General features: G+C 43.9%; 2 protein-coding genes across 7 annotated transcripts in view; both read left to right on the top strand.

The window, feature by feature from the left end:
- Positions 1–17,604, top strand: part of SLC37A3 (solute carrier family 37 member 3) — a 52,659-nt gene that overhangs the window by 13,090 nt on the left and 21,965 nt on the right. For 5 of the 6 annotated variants that reach the window (XM_053609562.1, XM_053609561.1, XM_053609559.1 and 2 more), the window contains 5 exons: positions 566–658; positions 3,039–3,134; positions 4,468–4,551; positions 7,980–8,125; positions 16,184–16,280. In XM_053609562.1, the coding sequence (XP_053465537.1) occupies positions 566–658; positions 3,039–3,134; positions 4,468–4,551; positions 7,980–8,125; positions 16,184–16,280 (516 nt within the window). The remainder of the gene's footprint in view (positions 1–565; positions 659–3,038; positions 3,135–4,467; positions 4,552–7,979; positions 8,126–16,183; positions 16,281–17,604) is intronic. The other variant, XM_053609560.1, reaches the window with a different exon arrangement.
- LOC128598783 (DNA-directed RNA polymerases I, II, and III subunit RPABC4-like) lies at positions 8,323–8,773 on the top strand. The gene has a single exon (XM_053609564.1). The coding sequence runs from the start codon at positions 8,486–8,488 to the stop codon at positions 8,681–8,683; it is 198 nt and encodes a 65-aa protein (XP_053465539.1). The 5' UTR covers positions 8,323–8,485; the 3' UTR covers positions 8,684–8,773.

Genomic DNA, 17,604 nt, shown 5'->3' with positions numbered 1-17,604 from the left:
GTAGGGTGCTGGCCCCATATACCAGAGGTAATGGGTTCAAACCCAGCCCTGGCCAAAAACTGCAAAAAAAAAAAAAAAATAATAATAATAAAAGCAAAAAAATAAGAAATGAGTGTATTAGTTAGGAACTTTATAAATGTATTTGAAGTAAAAATTGGTCTTTAGACCAGGCCTAGTGGCTCATACATATAATCCTAGCACTTTGGGAGGCCGGGGCAGGAGGATTACTAAGCCAGGAGCTTGAGACTAGCCTCAGCAAGAGCAAAGATCCCATCTCTACAAAAAATAGGAAAAATTAGTCCAATGTGGTGACAGCCACCTACAGTCCCAGCTCCTCAGGAGGCTAAGGCAGGAGGATCAGTTGGTCTCAGGAGTCAGGGGTTGTATTGAGCTATGAAGACTACATTGTAGCCTGTGTGACAGAGTGAGACACTTGTCTCCAAAAAAAAAAATAAAAAATTATCTCTAATATTACTGATCTTTTCAAAGTGTTTGTGAAGGGGATTTGAGAAACAAAGCACTAGCAGATACCAACAGGGATTAACTTGTTCTCATATTTCTGTAGATCTGGAACAACAGCCATTTGTTTCCTAGTGCAGAGGAAGCTACTCTTTTCCTTGGGACACTGGATACCATTTTCCTCTTCTCCTATGCTGTGGTAAGTTTTGTTTTATTTTATTTTATTTTTTTGATAATCAGGCCCAGGCCAGGTTTGAACCTGCCACCCCTGGTGCACAGGGCTGGTGCTCTAACTATTGAGCTACAGGCAGCCTGTGGTAAGTTTTGGAATTCTGGGATTTTTAAGTTGAGGAAAAAGAATAAAAGCTAGTGTCTCTAAACCTTGTGAAGTTTGTCAGAGATTTTGAATTTGCTGACTGAGTTCAGTGTTTTTGAAGTATATATTTCATGTCCTTCCCATTCATTTGATAAATGTTTATTGAGTATTTGGCAAGTATCAGGAGGAATTTATCATGAATGACACAAAAAATCCCTACTTTTATAAAGCTTATATTCACAAAATGCTATAAATATAGTACAAGCTCTGTAAGTTGACCACCCAAGGGAGTGTAACAAACTACTCAGCATACAGAGGTGGTCAACATAAGGCACTAGGCCTATTGTACTCAGAGGTACATGTGGTGTATGTCCCATTTGTGAATATCAGGTCAAATTGAGGTGGTTGATGTAGGGAGGTGGTTAACTATGAAGGTTCTACTGTACGCTGTATTTTTGATAGTGATGAGGTGGTAAGTGCTGTGGAGCCCTACTTTTTGTAGAGCAGGGACAGGGGACTAAATAGGCTTGGGTGGGGGTGTAAAGAGCTTGTCATTTTAAGTAGGAAGGCTGGGGAGGATGGTGTAAAGGAGGATGTTTGAGGTAGGTGAGTGAGGTCGGTGTAGCTGGAATAGAGTTGCTGGAAGCAAGGTTGAAAGGTGATGGGGTCAGATCAGTAGGGCTCTGGTTCCTGTTTTTTTTTGAGACAGAGACTCAAGTTGTCGCCCTGGATAGGGTGTTATAACATCACAGCTCACAGCAACCTCCAACTCCTGGGCTCAAGCGATTCTTCTGCCTCTGTCTCCCAAGTAGCTGAGACCACAGGTGCCTGCCACAATGCCTGGCTATTGTTTGGTTGCAGCTGTCGTTGTTGTTTGGCGGGCCTGGGCTGGATTCGAACCCGCCAGCTCAGGTGTATATGGCTGGTGCCTTAGCTGCTTGAGCCACAGGTGCCAAGCCTGCTGTAAGGTTTTTCATAGAGTGACAACATGTGACTTGGGTCTGGACAGGCCTACTTACCACTCTGAGAGACAGGGCTCCAGGACAGAGGAATTGGGAGACAAGTTTGGTTTTTTGCTGTCTCGAAGGGAAACATGGTGGTTGGATCCAGGCTTATAGTAATGGGGTGACGGAAGGAGTTTTTAGCTGTGTTTCGGAGGTAAAGCCAATAGTATTTTTTTCCTATTGACAGTGGAATACCAGAGAACAACATCAAAGAAAACTCTTCAGGTGAAAGTGTCAGGGCAGAGCAGAGGACTATGGGAAGAGAAAGCCTTGGAGGAATCCCTTTTGGACATGTCACATTTGAGATGCCTGCTTTGCCTTAGTGATAAAGAGTCGATGCTTGGTCATATGAGCCTGGAGTTGAATACAAATTTCACAGTTCTTGGCATGTGGATGGCAGATGAAATCATCAAGACAATAGGTGAGAATAGAGAAGAGGTGTGAGGACTGAGCCCTGGAGCTTCCAGTCTTTGGAGGTGGGGCTGAGAAATGGGTGAGGAGGCTGAGATGAATAGCAAGAGGCAGAGACTGAGAGGGTGGTGTGCTGGGCGGTACGGGCAGGATGAGGGACAGGTCAGTGTCTGCAGTAGTGTTGGTTTGGGCAGCTAATGTCTCTGTAGGAGCATCTGTGGTGGCTGCCACATTAGAGTTGAGGGGCTCATGGTGGCAACAGCCGGAACCATGATAGTGAGGAGTGTCCTTTTCTCCCTAAGCATCTTATGTCCTATCTTTAAAGTCTTTTCATTTATAAAAATGTGTTAATTAGAATGTCCATGCAATGTGAAATACTGGGAAGGTCCCCAAGTAATCTCTAAATAAATGCTTATTTGGGTAGTTTTAGGGTATCTTTTCTTCAAAAAGGATCTTATAGAAACAATAGAAATGGATTTTAGATCTTTCATTTAGCCTGGCTTCTTGCCTTGCGCACTTTCTGTACAAGAAAGTAGACTCTACACTTTCTGATGTAGAGTCACGGGGCTTTGGCTGGAGCCCTTCCAGCGATGGGGTGCTTGCTTGTCTTTGAGTCACTGGTTCACTTCAGGGACTGTTTTAAGAGGCAGTATAATTTAGTGAAAGATCATCTCTGCCATGGTTAACTAGCTGTGTTAAACTTGGTTTCAAAATGGAATTTAACCTTTCTTTGATGTTTAGTTTCCTCATCTGTAACACCTACCTTAGGATGAAATAGAGGAAAGATAATTGCCATGAAAAATCAATAGTTCTTCATCTTGAGTTGCGTTTCCTTCTGTGACATCCAGGCCTTTTGCTTTTTGGAGCTTCACAGAATGAATGGATTCCCTCATCTGAAACAGAATTGGGAGATTTTTCTTTTTTTCTCCTTTCTTCTTTATAGGGTAAGACTGTGGATGGGGGGAAGCTGGGGTACACTGGAGCAGTCTATTTTAATGCTTGCTGCCTCTTTTGAGGACAGGGAAGCTTAATGACAACCAGAGAGAAACATTTATAGTGACATCATCTATATTTCTCTATAGTCAATTTATTAGAAATACCTGGTCCTCATCTAAGTCAAGACATTTAACTCATTTTATATATTTGTGGAAGAAACCTAATGTATGCTGCCCTTAAGGTCTTCAGTCTCCCTTCATGCTATGATCTCCGCATTTTTTTTTCCTCTGTGTGTGTGTGTGTGTGTGTGTGTGTGTTTCTTTTGAGATAAAGTCTCACTATGTTGTGCTTAGTAGAGTGCCTTAGCGTCACAGCTCACAGCAGCCTCCAACTCTTGATCTTAGTGATTCTCTTGCCTCAGCCTCCCAAGTAGCTGGGACTACAGGCAGATCTCAGTGTTTTAATTCCAATCACTCAGTGGGAGGGGAGCAGAAGGCAGAATGTTTATCTCCAACTGATTGTTGTCCCTGCCTTCTTGCTCTTCTTGCCTTGGGAAACAGTGAAACCCAAGGGTCAGATTAAATAGGCAGCAGGTGTACCCTACAAGCTTCTGTTTCACTTCTTACAAGGTAGGAGCTGAAACTGTAGGACATGAAGTAACGCATCTTAACTCATCATGCACATGGCAAAGATCTCTTTGAAAAATCTTATAAATAAAGTTTAGGAATTAATCTAGTCTAGAAAATGAGATGTATGTGTGTGTTTATTAGAGTTTTTTTTTTTTTTTTTTGAGGCAGAGTCTCACTATGTCACCCTTGGTAGAGTGCTGTGGCGTCACAGCTCACAGCAACCTCCAACTCTTGGGCTTAAGTGATTCTCTTGCCTTGGCCTCCCAAGTAGCTGGGACTACAGGTGCCCGCCACAATGTCCAGCAACTTTTTGGGGGGGTTGTAGTTGTCATCGTTTGTCAGGCCTGGGCTGGATTTGAACCCACTAGCTCCGGTGTATGTGTCTAGTGCCCTAGCTGCTGAGCTACAGGCGCCTTACCAATTATTAGAGTTATTCTTAGGCGATTTTGTTTGTTTGTTTTCCTTCAGGGAATCAAGTAAAATCTAAGTTTGCTCTGAATTATGGTGTCCTTGGGGTGTAGTGCACAGACGCTCACTGCCATTTCATGAAAGCATTTGTGAAACTCATATAAATAGCTAGCCTAAGCATGTGAATGAGACTGAATTTTAAATAATCTTAATGTTTTGTTTGCCTCATTTGCTTTGCAATGCATGTTATTTTTTTCAGACTGTTATCATTTAAAGCTGTAAAAATTAAATCCTTCATTTTTAGGGCCTTTTCATCAGTGGCATTGTTGGGGATCGGCTGAATCTACGATGGGTTCTGTCTTTTGGCATGTGTTCTTCTGCATTAGTGGTAAGTTGGAAAGGTGTTACAATTGTTATAATTTTGGCCAGGTATTTTAGAATCCAGATAATCCCTCCTCTTCTCTATGTAGAATAGAATAGTAAAATTTTTTGGTGTTCTAGTCCCTCGTTTGCCCTTTCACTCAGCTGAGCTTCTTTAAATTACATCTCTGATCAGGTCCTTTCCTTGACTGTCAGGCACCAGCAAAGTCTAATATTAACAGATAGTCTGAATAAATAGCATGGCATCCACCACTCTCTGGAACCTGATCCCAGCCGGCCTTTACAATCGTATTTGTCACTCTGCTTCACCCCTTGCTCCAGGTTACTTTCTGTGCCCCTGACGTGCTGCTCTCTTCTACCTCAATGCTTTTCTTCCTGCTATTTTTCCTGTCTCTCTTCTTGGCTCTTCGTAGCCCACCTCACTGTCTCCTTCGCATCACTGACCAAGCAGCACCTCTTTCAGACGGCCTGACCATGCTGACCCCTCTTCCGGAAGTAATTAGTCTTTCCCTCTTCTGAGCTCTTGTGCCTGTGTTTCTCTGCAGGCATTTGAAATTGCCACTTAGCCTAGTTATTTCTGTCTCAGTCCCGCTTTCCCAGGAGTGGGTAGCATGGTGGTTAAGATCGCAGATTCTGACTCCATGCTGTGGCTCAAGCCGCTAAGGTGCCAGCCACATACACTAGAGCTGGCAGGTTCGAATCCAGCCCAGGCCCGCCAAACAATAATGACGGCTGCAACCAAAAAATAGCAGGGCATTGTGGCGGGCACCTGTGGTCTCAGCTACTTGGGAGGCGGAGGCAGGAGAATCACTTGAGTCCAGGAGTTGGAGGTTGCTGTGAGCTGTGACGCCACGGCACTGTACCCAGGGCGACAGCTTGAGGCTCTGTCTCAAAAATAAAAATAAAAAAAATCGCAGGTTCTATAGACTGGGGCAGCCCACGTTTCTTTTCTTTCTTTCTTTCTTTTTTTTTGTTTTAGAGACAGAGTCTCACTCCGTTGCTCTCCATAGAGTGCTGTGGCGTCACCGCTTACAGCAACCTCCAGCTCTTGGGCTTAGGGGATTCTCTTGCCTCAGCCTCCCGAGTAGCTGGGACTACAGGTGCCCACCACAACGCCTGGCTATTTTTTGTTGCACTTTGGCCGGGGCCTGGGGTTTGAAACCGCCACCCTCAGTATATGGGGCTGGCGCCCTACTCACTGAACCACAGTTGCTACTCTGGGTTTCTTTCCCTCTTCTGCAGTTTCCTAGCTTATGATTTCCCTGTGTTTCAGCTTCTTCATTTGGAAAAGACAGTATGCATGTTACCTTCTCATAGGGTTGTAGTGAGAATTATATGAGTTTCTATATAGGAAGTATTTCGAATAACGCCTGGCATATTAAGTGCTACGTACGGCAAGGTCCATATCTCTTTCATCTTTATTTACTTATAGGCTCCTATTCAGGAATTTTTGTTGGTTGAGACTATGGGGTTTAGTTAGACCTTCATTTATTACTGTTTTTCAGTGTCTACCATTTAAATACAGGAAAACCCTTTTTATCCTTGAAATTTTAGAGATTGGAGCACTTTATAAACTGCCCAGCCAAGCACATATATATACATAGTATTTTTTTTTTTTTTGTAGAGACAGAGTCTCACTTTATGGCCCTCGGTAGAGTGCCGTGGCCTCACACAGCTCACAGCAACCTCCAACTCCCGGGCTTAAGCGATTCTCTTGCCTCAGCCTCCCGAGTAGCTGGGACTACAGGCGCCTGCCACAACGCCCGGCTATTTTTTGGTTGCAGTTTGGCTGGGGCCGGGTTTGAACCTGTCACCCTCGGTATATGGGGCCTGCGCCTTACCGACTGAGCCACAGGCGCCGCCCTATACATAGTATTTTTTAACCCTGTATATATACTTCCTTGTTTTGTTTTTTTTTTTTTTTTGCAGTTTTAGGCCGGGGCTGGGCTTGAACCCGTCACCTCCGGCGTATGGGGCCAGCGCCCTACTCCTTTGAGCCACAGGCACCGCCCCTACTTCCTTGTTTTTAATTTTAAAAAATGGAAGTATGGGCCAGGTGTGGTGGCTCACACCTGTAATCTCAGCACTCTGGGAGGAGGAGGTGGGAGGAACAGTTGAGGTCAGGAGTTTGATACCAGCCTAAGCAAGAGTGAGACCCCATCTACTAAAAATAGAAAAATTAGCTGAGTGTTGTGGCAGGGCCTGTAGTCTCAGCTTCTCATAAGACTGAGGCAGGAAGATCACTTGAAGTCGGAGGTTTTAGGTTGCTGTCAGCTAGGTGATGCCATGGCATTCTAGCCTAGGCAATAGAATGAAGCTCTGTCTCAAAAAACAGAAAACAAAAAACAAAAACATCACAGTGGGTTGGTTCGGCGCTCAGTGGTTAGGGGGCTAGCCAAATATACTGAGACAGCCCGGTTTGAACCTGGCCCAGGCCTATTGGACAACAGTAACAACTACAGCAAAAAAATAGCCAGCCATTGTGGCGGGCACCTGTTGTCCCAGCTACTTGGGAAGCTGAGGCAAGAGAATTGCTTAAGCCCAAGGGTTTGAGATGCTGTGAGCTGTGACACCATGGCACTCTACTGAGGGTGATAGCCTGAGACTCTGTCTCAAAAAAAAAAAAAAAAAAAAAAATTGAAGTGTGTATATAAACTCACCCTCTTTACCATATAGTTCTGAGTTTCAAATCAGTGAGTATGGTTGTTTAGCTACCTTCCTTTTGGCCCAGCTCTGGCAGCCATTGCCATTTTTCTATCCTTACAGTTTTGCTTATTTCAGAATATCTTATAACTGGAATCAGACAGTATTATATATACCTTTTTTTAATCATGCAGAGTTTTCTCAGAATAGACTTTAGCTGCAAATAAAATGTCCACTTGAACAAAATGCCTGGAAAAAAGCAGCTACTTGATGAAAGCTACTTAATGATTTAGCAGATCCCAAGTTAGATAGATTGTACTTACACTAATTAACTTAGTAGCTGTAGTCATAACAGTGGCTAGCACTTACCTGGTACCTTTACCCAGCACAGTGCCTGGTGCTGTTGGAGGGAGTTTGCCCACACGGGCTCATCTGTCCTCACAGCAGCCCTTTGGAACTTGCTACTTCCTTCCACATCCACAGTCTGAGGGAGAGGAAGTGGAATTAGATATACAATGGGGTAAAAAATGGAGAATTAACTTTTTAGCATCAAAGATACAAATCAGTGGGCTGTGTTGTTCAATATCCTCGTCTCTCTGGGTCGGTGATGATCGGCCCTTGCCTCCTCGGTGCTGGCTGAGCAGGAAAGAGCCTTGCAACAATCAGTCACATGTCTCTTAGGCACTTGCTGTTTGAATATATTCTTCACGTAGTCCTTTTACTCAGAAACATAAGTGTAGCGGGCAGTTGAGTCTACTAAAAATGTCCCTTTTTATTTCTCCCTTCTCTAAGGTATTTGTCTTTGGCACCCTCACAGAATGGCTGCAATTCTACAACAAATGGCTGTACTGCTGTCTGTGGATTGTGAATGGCCTGCTACAGTCCACTGGTTGGCCCTGTGTGGTTGCTGTTATGGGCAACTGGTTTGGGAAAGCTGGGTATGCCACTTCCTTCCTCTTTGATTTCTCTGTTTAAGTGATTTAACAGACTTGGATTACTCAAGATTTGTCGAAGTGAATTAACCTGATCCCATAGACACTACCCACATACTCTTTTTTTTTTTTTTTTTTTTTGTAGAGGCAGAGTCTCACTTTATGGCCCTCAGTAGAGTGCCATGGCCTCACACAGCTCACAGCAACCTCCAACTCCTGGGCTTAAGCGATTCTCTTGCCTCAGCCTCCCGAGTAGCTGGGACTACAGGCGCCCGCCACAACGCCCGGCTACACATACTCTTTTTATTTTAAAAAGTAATAATAGTTTTGGAGTGGGAAGGTTCGTGGTGCTGCGTAGGAACTACAATGGACACCCAAAAGGACGTTCAACCCCCAAACCATCAGCCAGTGATACATATCTGTGGAGAATGTCACACAGAAAATGAAATAAAATCCAGGGATCCAATCAGATGCAGAGAATGTGGATACAGAATAATGTCCAAGGAAAGGACTAAACGATTGGTGATTTTTTTGAGACAGAGTCTCTCTCTGTCGTCTCGGTAGAGGGCTGTGGTGTCACAGCTCACAGCAACCTCCAACTCTTGGGCTTAAGTGATTCTCCCCAGTCTCCCAAGTAGCTGGGACTATAGGCACCCACCACAACGCCCAGCTATTTTTTGTTGCATTTGCCACTGCTGTTTTAGCTGGCCAGGGCTGGGTTCGAACCTGCCAGTGCCCTACCCACTGAGGCACAGGTGCCGCCCAAACATTGGTGTTTTTTTTGTTTTAAGAGACAGAGTCTTTGTTGCCCTTGGTAGAGTGCTGTGGTGTCACAACTCACAGCAACTTCCAGCTCTTGGGCTTAGGCGATTCTCTTGCCTCAGCCTCCCAAGTAGCTGGGACTACAGGTGCCCGCCACAACGCCCGGCTATTTTTTGTTGCAGTTTGGCCAGGTCCCGGGTTTGAACCTGCCACCCTCAGTATATGGGGCCAGTGCCCTACTCACTGAACCACAGGTGCTGCCCAGATTGGTGGTTTTTGATGCCAGATGAAACATGTGAATTCAGAAGATTGTCTTCATTTATATTTGGATTTGCCCCATTAGTATTTCTCATTATTGTATATATATTTCTGTTTAGCATAAGTAATACTCTCCACTTATCCTCGGGATATTTTATTTTCCAAAACCCTTAGTGGATGTCTGAAACCTCAGATATTACCAAACCCTGTATACGTTATGTTTTCCTATGTGTACATAACTGTGAAAATTTTTAATTTATAAATTAGACACAGTAAGAGATTAACAACAATAACAAATAGAACAATTATAACAACAACAACAAAAAGAAATAATAGTTCTGGGAGAGATTTCACATAAGCACATGTTGGAAATGGTGTGGGCCTTGGGGTGATCTAGCCCAGAGGACACATTTCTAACTCCCTGAGCGTCATATTCAGATTCTGAGTGTGAACTAAGGCCGGAGGTCTCAAATTTTTTTTTTTTTTTAAATGCATTGTCCCTTTAGAGAACATTAAAATCTCACATACTGTTCATCCATCATGTATCTTCCTTTGGGTTTGCCTTCCCATTTAACATATTTTATTTTATTTGTTTCTTTTCTTTCTTTTTCTTTTTTTTGAGATAGTCTCACTGTGTCACCCTTGGTAGAATGCCATGGCGTCACAGCTCACTGCAACCTCAAACTCCTGGGCTCAAGCGATTCTCCTGCCTCCACCTCCCAAGTAGCTGGGACTACAGGCTCCCACCACAACGCCTGGCTATTTTTTGGTTGCAGCCGTCATTGTTGTTTGCCGGGCTTGGGCTGGATTCGAATCTGCCAGCTCTGTTGTATGTGGCTGGCAACTTAGCCGCTTGAGCCACAGGCGCCGAGCCTAGTTTTTCTATTTTTAGTAGACATGGTGTCTCGTTCTTGCTCAGGCTGGTCTCAAACTCCTGAGCTCAAGCAATCTACCTGCTTGGGCCTCCCAGAGTGCTAGGATTATAGGCATGAGCCACAATGCCCATCTTAATTTATTTAGTTTTGAGACAGGGTCTCATTCTTTTTTTTTTTTTTTTTTGTAGAGACAGAGTCTCACTTTATGGCCCTCGGTAGAGTGCCGTGGCTTCACACAGCTCACAGCAACCTCCAACTCCTGGGCTTAAGCGATTCTCTTGCCTCAGCCTCCCGAGTAGCTGGGACTACAGGCGCCCACCAAAACGCCCGGCTAGAGACAGGGTCTCATTCTATTGCCCAGGCTAATGTAATGGTGTTATCATAGCTGACTGCATCCTCAAAATCCTGGGCTCAAGCAATCTAACTGCCTCAGCCTCCAGAGGAGCTGGGACTACCCAGTTGCGTGCCACCATGCCTGGCTAATTTTTGTGCTTTTTGTAGAGACCGGATCTTGCTCTCGCTTAGATTGGTCTCAAACTCCTGACCTCAATTGCAATCCTCTTGCCTTGGCCTCCCAAAGTGCTAGGATTACAGGTGTCGACCACTGTGCCTGGCTTCTCTTTCTTTTTTGAGACTTGTGATTTAATTTAACCTTATGTCAAGGGCAAGGAAAGTGAGGCCAAAAATTATTCATGTGACTTGTCTAACGTCACTTGACAAGGGCTCTAATAAGATTCAGATGAATAGGGAGGTGCCTGTGGCTCACAGGAGTAGGGCACCGGCCCCATATGCTGGAGGTGGTGGGTTCAAACCCAGACCCAGCCAAAAACTGCAAAAAAAAAAAAAAAGATTCAGATGAATAATGCCTAATTTTAGAGCTTCAGTTAAATTGAATGTTTTTTTCTGCTAAATCTTCAAGTAGTTGTTAGATGATATTTGATTTTGTGTGTGATGTGGGCTGTGAGATAAAGATGTAATAGGTACCTATAAAGTGTCACTTTAGTAGGCCACTCAGGAAGAATAGGCATACTTGATTCGTAAGGTGGAAAATAAGTTGAAATAACCAAAAACTTTGCTTTGTTGTTCATCATTGTTTGTGATGGCCCTTTTTCAGAAATGTTATTAGTTTGGATTTTTTTTTTTGCAGTTTTTGGCCAGGGCTGGGTTTGAACCCTCCACCTCTGGTATATGGGGCCGGCGCCCTACTCCTTTGAGCCACAGGTGCTGCCCATTAGTTTGGATTTTTATTATTTTTTCTAGATAAATATTTTTGTCAGATGCATATTTGTCTCATTGATGTTTCTCTCTCTTTTTTGTATGTTTACTCTTTTGTGTGAAGACCAGTGTGTGCACCAGACATTATGTACCGATGTCAGGGCTCAATGCTTGCTGTGGCTGACTCTTCTTAGTTTTCTGGCTTCTATAGTTTCATCATGGGAGTTAACTTACTTGTTAATGATCTGTGACATTGTGAGAGTTCACCCATATAATGTCTATGGTTTGAATAAGCACCCCTTAGAAAGAATGCTCTGGCCCCATGATTGCATTAATGTACACAGCTATGATTTAATTAAAAAAAAAAAAAAGAAAGAATGCACTGATTATATTTTAGTGTTATAGTGATCTCTCTTTCATTCTAACTCTAGTGTCACTGGTTTAATGGAATTGTACTGTAAAAGACATTCCCCTATGATAGTTCAGTTTTCCTTTGGAGTAGATGATACTGTGCTCATGTGATATTTTTTTCATTAAGATTTTTTTCCCCTTTTTTTGAGACAGTGCCTCAAGCTATTGCCCTCGGTAGAGTGCTGTGGTATCATAGCTCACAGCACCTCCAACTCCTGGGCTCAAGCGGATTTTCTTGCCTCAGCCTCCCAGGTAGCTGGGACTATAGGCGCCTACAACACCCAGCTGTTTTTTGGTCATAGTTGTCATTGTTTGGCAGGCCCAGGCTAGATTCCAACCTGCTAGCTCTGGTGTATGTGGCTGGTGCCTTAGCTGCTTGAGCTACAGGTGCTGAGCCTTTCATTAAGAATTTTTTTTTTTTTTTTTTGAGACAGAGCCTCAAGCAGTCGCCCTGGGGAGAGTGTTGTGGCATCACAGCTCACAGAAACATCCAACTCCTGGGCTCCATCTTCCAAGTAGCTGGGACTATAGGCACCTGCCACAACGCTGGCTATTTTTTGGTTATAGTTGTTATTGTTGTTTGGCAGGCCCAGGCTGGATTTGAACCCGTCATCTCAGGTGTATGTGGCTGGCATCTTAGCCACTTGAGCCACAGGTATCGATCCTCATTAAGATTTTTTTTTTTTTGAGACAGAGCCTCAAGCTGTCACCCTGGGTAGAGTGCTGTGGCATCACAGCTCATAGCAACTCCAACTCCTGGGCTCAAGCGATTCTCTTGCCTCTGCCTCCCAAGTAGCTGGGACTACAGGCGCCCATCACAGTGCCCGGCTATTTTTTGGTTGCAGCTGTTATTGTTGTTTGGTGGGCTTGGGCTGGGTTTGAACCCGCCAGCTCAGGTATATGTGGCTGGTGCCTTAGCCACTTGATCCATAGGTGCCAAGCCCTCATTAAGATTTTTAAGGTAGGCGGCACCTGTGGCTCAGTGGGTAGGGCGCCGGCCCCATATGCCAAGGGTGATGGGTTCAAACCCGGCCCCGGCCAAACTGCAACCAAAAAAAAAAAATAGCCGGGTGTTGTGGCAGGCGCCTGTAGTCCCAGCTATTTGGGAGGCTGAGGCAAGAGAATCGCCTAAACCCAGGAGTTGGAGGTTGCTGTGAGCTGTGATGCCACAGCACCCTACCGAGGGTGACAAAGTGAGACTCTTGTCTCTACAAAAAAAAAAAAAAGATTTTTAAGGTAACTTTTTTTCCAATTCATGATTTAAAAAACATTATATAAGGAATACTTGTTTATTTTAAATAAACCATAAAATATAAAAGAACAAAGAAAAAGTTTAAACCGACTGACACATCCTGCCACTCAAAGATAACTAACTACTGGTTTCAACATGTATCCTTTTAGAGAATTCTTTTCTGAGCTTTTATGGATTGAATGACACTGGGTCTTTGATAGCAGTGACTGAGTAATGTGCTTCATTATTTTTGTAAATCTGTGACAAAGGAAAAGAAAAGACAAGAAAAAGCTATTACAGTTAAATTTTAAAAGTAAGGGGTGGCACCTGTGGCTCAGTCGGTAAGGTGCCGGCCCCATATACCGAGGGTGGCGGGTTCAAACCCGGCCCCGGCCAAAAACTGCGAAAAAACAAAAGAAATGAACAGGGAGACAACACTGTACAGTGAAAAAGAAAATCTATTGGCAAGTTCGAGCCCTGCTTGAGCCATGTAATCACATTCATCACATGAGACTCTGTGTTCTTATCTGTAAAGTGTTCTTCAGAGGATGACAGGGTGCAATAATACAGGTGAAAGGGCTTGATGCTATTCAAATGGAAGCATTATTATTGCTCAATTTATATTTGTTTTAAAAAACAAGGATCCTTTGAGCCACAGCTGCTGCCCCTCTCTGTTCATTTCTAAGACTCCTTCTGTCTCAGTGAGGTTAGAAAAATGGTTAAAGAGTTAAAAATGTAAACCTAACACAGTTAGGTCTAGTTAGTTGTTGTTGCATATATCAAATAGACCAACTGCATACTACCATATGATAGGTGTGTGTTTGCCTTTTTAAGAAACTGGAGGTCTCTCCGAAGTGGTTGTACCATTTTACATTCCCAGCGGCAGAGTGTAAGGGTTGTAGTTGCTCTGCATCTTTAGCAGTGTGCCTGGTCTTCTTTGGTTTTAGCCATTCTAACGTGTATAGTGATATCTCATTGTGATTTTAATATGGATTTCCCTAATAGCTAATGATGTTGAACATTTTTTAATGTCCTTATTTGCATCATATGTATTTTTTGAAGTAGCTATTAAAATCTTTTCCCCCCTTTTCAACAACTTTAAGATGTTTATAGATTCATGCTTTTTTTTTTTTTTTTTAAGACAGAGTCTTGCTTTGGTAGAGTGGCCTGGTGTCATAGCTCTTAGCAACCTCAAATTCTTGGGCTCAAGTGATTCTCTTGGCTCAGCCTCCCAAGTAGGTGGGACTACAGGCACCCACCACAACGCCCAGCTATTTTTGGAGACAGGATCTCTCTCTTGCTCAGGCTGGGCTCAAACTTGTGAGCTCAAGCTATCTGCCTGCTTCCGCCTCCCAGAGTGCTGGGATTACAGGTGTGAGCCACTGTGCCCAGCCTTCATTCATGCTTTTTAACATACTATTACATTATCTCTGTTATTAATTGAGTTCTGAGAGTTCTTTGTATTCCAGTCACCTATCAGATAAGCGATAAGCAAATATTTCCTCCCGATTTGTCTTTTTAAGTTCTTGTAACAGTATCTTCCAGTGAGCTCCAAATTGAACTCTGTTTTCTTTTTTTGAGACACAGTCTTACTCTGTTTTCCAGGTTAGAGTCAGCCTGGCTGGCAGCAACCTCAAACTCCTGGGTTTAGGCGATCCCCCCTGCTTTATTTTTATTTATTTATTTGTTTTTTAATTTATTTTTTGCAGTTTTGGCTGGGGCTGGTCAGCCTCCCAAGTAGCTGGGACTACAGGCACCTGCCACAACGCCCAGCTGGTTTTTGGTTGTAGTCGTCGTTGTTTGGTAGGCTGGGCTGGATTTGAACCCTCCAGCTCTGGTGTATGTGGCTGGCGCCTTAGCCACTTGAGCTGCAGGCGCCTAGCTGATCCCCCTGCTTTAGCCTCCCAAGTAGCAGGGATGACAGGTGCCTGCCATGATGCCTGGCTAATTCTTTTTTAATTCGTAGTGGTGATCAGAGCTCACTTCAAATTGAACTTTATTTTATTTTATTTTTTGAGACAGAGTAGGGTGCTGTGGAGTCACAGCTCACAGAAACCTCAGATTCTTGGTTTCAGGCGATTCTTTTGCCTCAGCCCAAGTAGCTGGGACTCTAGGAGTCCACCACAATGCCTGGCTATTTTTTATTGCAGTTGTCATTGTTGTTTAGCTGGCCCAGGCCGGGTTCAAACCCACTAGTCTTGGTGTGGCTGGCACCATAACCACTGTGCTATGGGTGCCAAACCCAAATTGAAATTTTTTTTTTTTTTGAGACAGAGCCTCAAGCTGTCATCCTGGATAGAGTGCCATGGCATCACAGCTCACAGTAACCTCCAACTCCTGGCCTCAAGCGATTCTCCTGCCTCCGCCTCCCAAGTAGCTGGGACTACAGGTGCCCGCCATAATACCTGGCTATTTTTTGGTTGCAGCCGTCATTGTTGTTTGGCGGGCCCAGGCTGGATTTGAACCCTCCAGCTCAGGTGTATGTGGCTGGCGCCTTAGTCACTTGAGCCACATGCACTGAGCCCCAAATTGAACTTTAATATAACAAAAATCTTAGAGGAGACCTAATGCTTTGTCATTTTCATGTATTTTTTATTTTTGTTTATTTATTTATTTATTTTTTGGTAGAGACAGTCTCACTTTATGGCCCTCGGTAGAGTGCCGTGGCCTCACACAGCTGACAGCAACCTCCAACTCCTGGGCTTAAGCGATTCTCTTGCCTCAGCCTCCCAAGTAGCTGGGACTACAGGCGCCCGCCACAACGCCTGGCTATTTTTTGGTTGCAGTTCAGCCGGACCAGGTTTGAACCCACCACCCTCGGTATATGGGGCCGGCGCCTTACCGACTGAGCCACGGGCACTGCCCTATTTTTGTTTATTTATTTGAGGCAGAGTCTTACTCTGTCACCCTGGGTAGAGTGCTATGGTGCCATAGCTCACAACAATCTCAGTCTTTTGGACTCAAGCTTTTCTTTTGCCTCAGCCTCCCAAGTTGTTGGGATTACAGGTGCCCACCACTATCTCCAATTCATTTTTTAATTTTTAGTAGAGACTGGGTCCTGCTCTTGCTCAAACTGGTCTCCAAACTCTTGAGCTTAGGTGGTGATCCACCTGCCTTGGCCTCCTAGAGTGCTAGGATTATAGGTATGAGCCACCATGTTAGCCATTCTCATGTATTTTGAAGACATTTTAAATAGAATTTTTAATCTTTGTAATGTGACCCTTCACTGTTTGGGCCATTCTCTACTCTGAACTGCACGGAGAATCCCTCGTGACCTTACTGTCTCCTGTCCCCCATTGTTCTATGTCTTAGACGAGGAGTCGTCTTTGGTCTCTGGAGCGCCTGTGCTTCAGTGGGCAACATTTTGGGAGCATGCCTAGCTTCTTCTGTCCTGCAGTATGGTTATGAGGTAGGTATTTTTTTTCTGGCTTTGTATTGCTTTTTACAAACTGTGGCCATTTAAAACTAGGTCGAGCTTTCTGGGTAGGGGAAGGCTTAAAGGAGGACAAACTTCTGATTCGTCAAAAACATAAAAAAATTATTAATGGCAAAAGAACCATAAAAGAGTCTAAACACAGCCAATTGAGAAGAAGAATTTGCAACTCACGTTACAGATAAAGGAGTCATATCCCTAGTATATGAAGAGCACACACAAATTAGTAAGAAAGAGACCAGCAACAGAAGGGTCAAAAATTTGAATGTATAATTCATGGAAAGGAAATAGAAATGGCTTGTATACATACGAAAAGATATTCAACTTTACTCATAGTTTATTCATTCATTCAATAAATATTTAAGTCCCTCTGTGTGCCCTCAGGCACTGGAGAATATAGAACTGGCCAAAGCAGACAAAAATCTGCTTTGCCCTTATGGCGCTTAGTTGGACGAGAAATGCAAATTAAATCTACGCTTTTAAAGAAAAAGTAAAACTACATTGTGTACTTACTAGATTGGTAAAAATCTAAAAGTTTGATAACAGGTTGTGTTTATGACGACTTGAAGAAACCAGCATTGCAGTTGGGAGAATAAATGTCCCCTTGAGGGGTCAATGTGGCAGTGTCTATCAAAATCGAAACTGAGCAGTTCCCCTTCCAGGAGTTAATCACACAGGTGAATAGACTGTAACATGGACAAATGATATATCTGTAGGTTCTGCCACCTGCTTTATTTTAGTATTGTTTGTAATAGGCAAAGATTGAAAACAAATGTCAAGGCGGCGCCTGTGGCTCAGTCAGTAAGGCGCCGGCCCCATATACCGAGGGTGGCAGGTTCAAACCCGGCCCCGGCTGAACTGCAACCAAAAAATAGCCGGGCGTTGTGGCGGGTGCCTGTAGTCCCAGCTACTCGGGAGGCTGAGGCAAGAGAATCGCTTAAGCCCAGGAGTTGGAGGTTGCTGTGAGCTGTGTGATGCCACAGCACTCTACCGAGGGCCATAAAGTGAGACTCTGTCTCTACCAAAAAAAAAAAAAAAAATAAATGTCAATCAGTAGGGAAATAAACGATCATCTTCCTGTTCAAAGGAGTGCTGTGCAGCTGTGACGTAGAGTTAGGAAGCTCTCTATGTACTACTGATAGAGACCTGTGCACTGGAATGGTGTCAAAGGCACGTTAACTGAAGAAATCGAGAATGCGAAACTGGTGCTGTTTATTTTAAAAGGAAGAATGACCCAGGTTCATGCCTGGAATGCCAGCACTTGGGAGGCTGAGGCAGGTGGATTGCCTGAGCTCATAGG

The sequence above is a fragment of the Nycticebus coucang genome, chromosome 11 (assembly GCF_027406575.1).
Source record: "Nycticebus coucang isolate mNycCou1 chromosome 11, mNycCou1.pri, whole genome shotgun sequence".
Taxonomy (NCBI): domain Eukaryota; kingdom Metazoa; phylum Chordata; class Mammalia; order Primates; family Lorisidae; genus Nycticebus; species Nycticebus coucang.
Note: the sequence above shows the minus strand (reverse complement) of the source record. Positions and strands in the feature narration are given on the sequence as shown.